General features: G+C 40.7%; 1 protein-coding gene across 1 annotated transcript in view; it reads left to right on the top strand.

Moving 5' to 3' along the window:
- Positions 1-4,367, top strand: part of KALRN (kalirin RhoGEF kinase) — a 681,131-nt gene that overhangs the window by 358,076 nt on the left and 318,688 nt on the right. Inside the window, 1 exon segment of the mRNA XM_006154563.3 lies at positions 2,671-2,790. Coding sequence (XP_006154625.1) covers positions 2,671-2,790 — 120 coding nt within the window.

Raw genomic sequence — 4,367 nt, 5'->3', positions numbered from 1 at the left:
ATGCCCTGATGTTATCTGTGCACAATAAGGCCTCCGTCATTTTCTGCCCAGGGAGGAAATTTGAGAGATACATGCCTCTGAGAGTTACAGAGATGGGCTTAGTGTTTTCTAATTGTTCAACATGAGCCTGTTGAGGGGAGAAAAAGAAAATCTGAAAACATCTGAAACAGAGTGTGGTGTCTTCTCCTTTGGCATGAGGTAATGGATGGTATTTAATGAACTTGAAATTTCAGAAGAAATTTTATTTCTTCTCCAAACAAACTCTTAGACTCCTTAATAAAGAAACTATTCGGTGGGCTGGGCCTGTAGCACAGCATTTAAGCACTATGCCTAGGTAGCAGAATTCTACATGACTGGCCATGATTTGAATCCCCGCACCAACATTTTGGGGGGGAAAAAATGCCAACGAAGCTGACATAAATAAATAAATAATACAGTAAAAAAGAAAGAGAGAAATAAAGAAAAAGAAGGAAGGAAGAGAGAGAGAAGAGAGAGAAGAAAAGAAGAGAAAAAAAGAAAAGAGAAAAAAAAAAAAAGAAACTAACCATTTGACAACGTTCTGGTAACCAGACTCCAGGTAGATTTTCAGAGCCTAACTCTTCCAAGTGTATTGTTTGTACTATTGGCTGCATAATTGCCACATCTCCATTTGATCTAGAACTGTCTAGCCACTGTTAGCTGCTTTTCCTTCTATTTTAATATTCCCTGAGTTTTCTGCCCCAGTACTCATTAAGGACCCCTAGAAATCACATCCAGCCTTGCCATTGCCTCTAAATAACTTAGTCAGTTAGAACTTACTTTCCCTTTTCCTGATGATTCAGCATTTAGAGTATTTATGCTATTTTGCTTGTGTGTGTATCTGTGTATTTTCTTGTTCTTCCTGAGTAAGGTTGAAGAACCTTTGGGTTGTCTACCTACCAAAATTCGAACCTGTCTACTCTTGGCTGTATTTCAATGTATAGAAGGTTATACCCCTTACACAGGTGCAACTTAGTTGTCCTCTCTTACTTTCATACCATTACGGCACTACATCTGGTACATCCAAGGCATGGTGTGAGATTAAAATGCATAGGCTAATACAGCAATCCAGCCGTCATGAAGTCTGTGTTCTCAGGGGATGGGAGGTGAGGCATGGGTCGCAATAACTGAACAAGGCAGTCTGTGGTGAGTCCGCAAAGGCAGTACCCATGGAGCATCCCTAATCGGACTCTCTAACATCTGAAATGGTCCAAACTCTGAAACTCTTTGAGTGCCAACATGATACTACAAGGGGAAAGTTTCACATCTGACCTCATGTGACAGATTGCAGTCAAAATGCTTCAATATATTGGGACCAGTAGATGGCATAATGGATACATCGTTGGACTCCCATTAGTTGACCGCAGTTCAAGTCCTGGACCCAGCAACTTAAATTCACACCAGGCACGTGTGCATGCAAGCCCAAGATCCCAAAAAGAGAATGGAGGAGAAGGGATTACAGTACGGCCACCCCTGCCCCAGGGGGGTTCATTTCTCACTTTCTATCTCTCTGTCTCTCTCTGTCTTTCTCGCACGTGCACACACCCTATAGCAAAAACCCCTCTTTAAAAAATAAAAGCTTCAATATAAAAGTATTGTATAAAATTATCTCCAAGCTATGTGCATAAAATATATATGAACTATAAATGAATTTTGTGTTTAAAATTGGGTATCTCATTATGCATATGCAAATGGTCCAAAATCTGAAAAAAGCCTGAAACCGTTCTGATCCCAAGAATTTCAGATAAGGGATATTCAACCTGTGCATACAAAATGATATGGTTGTACTACATAAGGAAAAGATTGTTTTTTTTGGGGGGGAGAGGTTTTTGCTATACGGCAAGTGCGCTCACCAGACAGACAGAGACAGAGAGACAGAAAGCAAGAAATCACCCCCCAGGGGGGATGGCCATGCTGCAGTCCCTTCTCCATTCTCCTCTTGGGCTCTTGGGCACGTACACACACGCGCCCTGGTGTGAGTTTTAAGCCACTGGGTCCAGGACTCGAACCGTGGTCGACTACATGGGAGTCCAGCGACATAGCCATTACGCTAACTGCTGGTCCCAGGAAAAGATTGTTTCTAATGAGAGTGATTAGGTATGGAGGATTTCACTAAGTTGTTGTTATTTGATCTGGGCTGTAAAAAAAAAAAAAAGAAAAGAAAAGAAAAGAATACCAACATGGGGGAATTTTATTTATACCATCTTGTTTTCCAGGAGGAATTTAGACATACTATAACCAGATAAAGTCATGTTTAAATTAAACTGATGAAGAAATGGGGCTGGGGTGATAAGGAGTAGATACACTGTATGGGGAAAAAATGGAATTAAAGTGTGAATTTATTTTGGTGCAAAAATAATTGACCTTGCATAGTTTTTTCATAATATACATTTTCTCTAGATTTTTTTTGAAGACCCCCTCATAAGGAGGTGAGAATTAAGTTGGTACATAAAATAAGTACCTCATGGCACAAGGTGCTAGCTAGATTAGACCAGGGAGATGACCATTTTAATGAAAATTAAAATGGTGCTTCCCAACCCCTCTCTCCAACTGCAGATAAAGGAGAACTCTCTTACTGAAGCATCCATTGAGGAGGTAGCAGCTCTGAGGAAGCTTCTGGGTCATTCACTGTGTGCTTGTCCAACTCCCTAGGTCCTGGGATGGATCCGCAATGGGGAGTCCATGCTCAACGCCAGCCTGGTCAATGCCAGCTCTTTGTCTGAAGCAGAGCAGCTGCAGCGAGAACATGAGCAGTTCCAGCTGGCCATCGAGGTAACACCCAAATCTGACTGCACTGCCCTCTCTCCCGTCTTCTGCTCTGTTCCTCAGGTGGAATGATCTCTCAGGTGTGGCATCTCTTCAGCTGAGGACTTTACCTTTTCTAGTGAAATGGTCCAGGGAGACTCCTTGTTATCCTGAAATTGATGGGGGAGCAAAGGCAGGGATTCCCACCCCTAAGGAGACCTGGTAATAGAAGACAAGAGTGCACATTACAAAGGAATCATTGCTCACTGGCACCTTAAACCTTTAAAACCCTGGTACATTGATTTTTTTAACACATCATGTGCCATGTGAGATACATAAAGTGAAAAGGTTAGACTGTACGTCCAGTTGAAGAGCACTCAGAATTGAGGATAAACACATGCAAAAGCCACTCATCTATTAAGATGCTACTTTTAAACATTCAGTTTACACGTAGCACTTAGAAACTACTGTCCAAGTCTGCCTCTTAATGACAATAGGGAGATGGGAGCAGATGGTACCAGAGTTCACCTCGCTGAAAGTACTTGTTCAATGACACTGCTAGAAATCACATTTAAAGAATAAACTACAACTAGAAGAAGTTCAGCAACTTTTAAAAAGGCTATGTTTAAAAATCCACTTATAATAATCTAATATAAACTTGTCTGGCTTTATATAATACCTTTAATTATCCTTCCTACTAGGACATTCTTCCCAAAGAGACTTCAGCTGATTACTTTACAGCAATGTGAGGAAAAGAGTAGGAAATGGGACATGGGACCTGTATTAAAAAGAAAATAAGTTCAGTGCCAATGGGAAAAGGGATAAAGAGTAAAAACTTCAAAGATACTCATTACTTGTGGTTCAGGGTAGAACTCAACCCATTTCTCAGTATGCAAGAACTGCAAAGGTGTTATCATCCACCAAAAATGATAGCTAATGAGCATTTTGCACAATGATGATGGCAAAATAATCACACTTTGACTGTGCCTGTAAGTACGTCTTTTAAGGCAGTAATTCAACTGATTGCTACCCATTTCCACACTAGTATTGACTGAACCCAGCCATTTAATTTTCCAGAAAGCAGTTTGTATGTGTTAACGTAGCATGGAACTGATTGACTCGTTTCTATAAGATGCTTGATATCTACTTAGGAACCATTCCTAGCAGTAGAAGTACTGTTTGGGATGTGAGATTTAAAAATGTATATTACATGCACAGTGTGAACAAATCATGTTTTAAAAAGGAATTAACAAGAAAAATAATATCACTGTCTCTTATAGTGTCAGGATCTATTCACTGTAAAGGAGAGTTCTGAATGGGGATTATAATCAAGACTCAGGCACACCACGGTCAAGTCCCCTTAGCCCTGACAGCATGAAGAGCATGAGGGTTGACAGTTTAGACTAGGCTATGGCACTTAGCTGTGAGGGATGCTAGACAGAGAGGATCCAGCTGTGGGTCATTCCTCCTCCTTATTTATGTTAAATAGGAAGGTGTTCATGCCGTCAGATAATTACATTTCCAGCCCCTTAATCTAATGTTGGACAAGTAAGACCAAGTGTCATGACACACTTGAGCATCTCAGTGAGCTGATTGGAAAGAGT

The sequence above is a fragment of the Tupaia chinensis genome, unplaced genomic scaffold, assembly GCF_000334495.1.
Source record: "Tupaia chinensis unplaced genomic scaffold, TupChi_1.0 Scaffold000415_1, whole genome shotgun sequence".
Taxonomy (NCBI): domain Eukaryota; kingdom Metazoa; phylum Chordata; class Mammalia; order Scandentia; family Tupaiidae; genus Tupaia; species Tupaia belangeri.
This window is presented reverse-complemented; position numbering and strand designations above follow the sequence as displayed.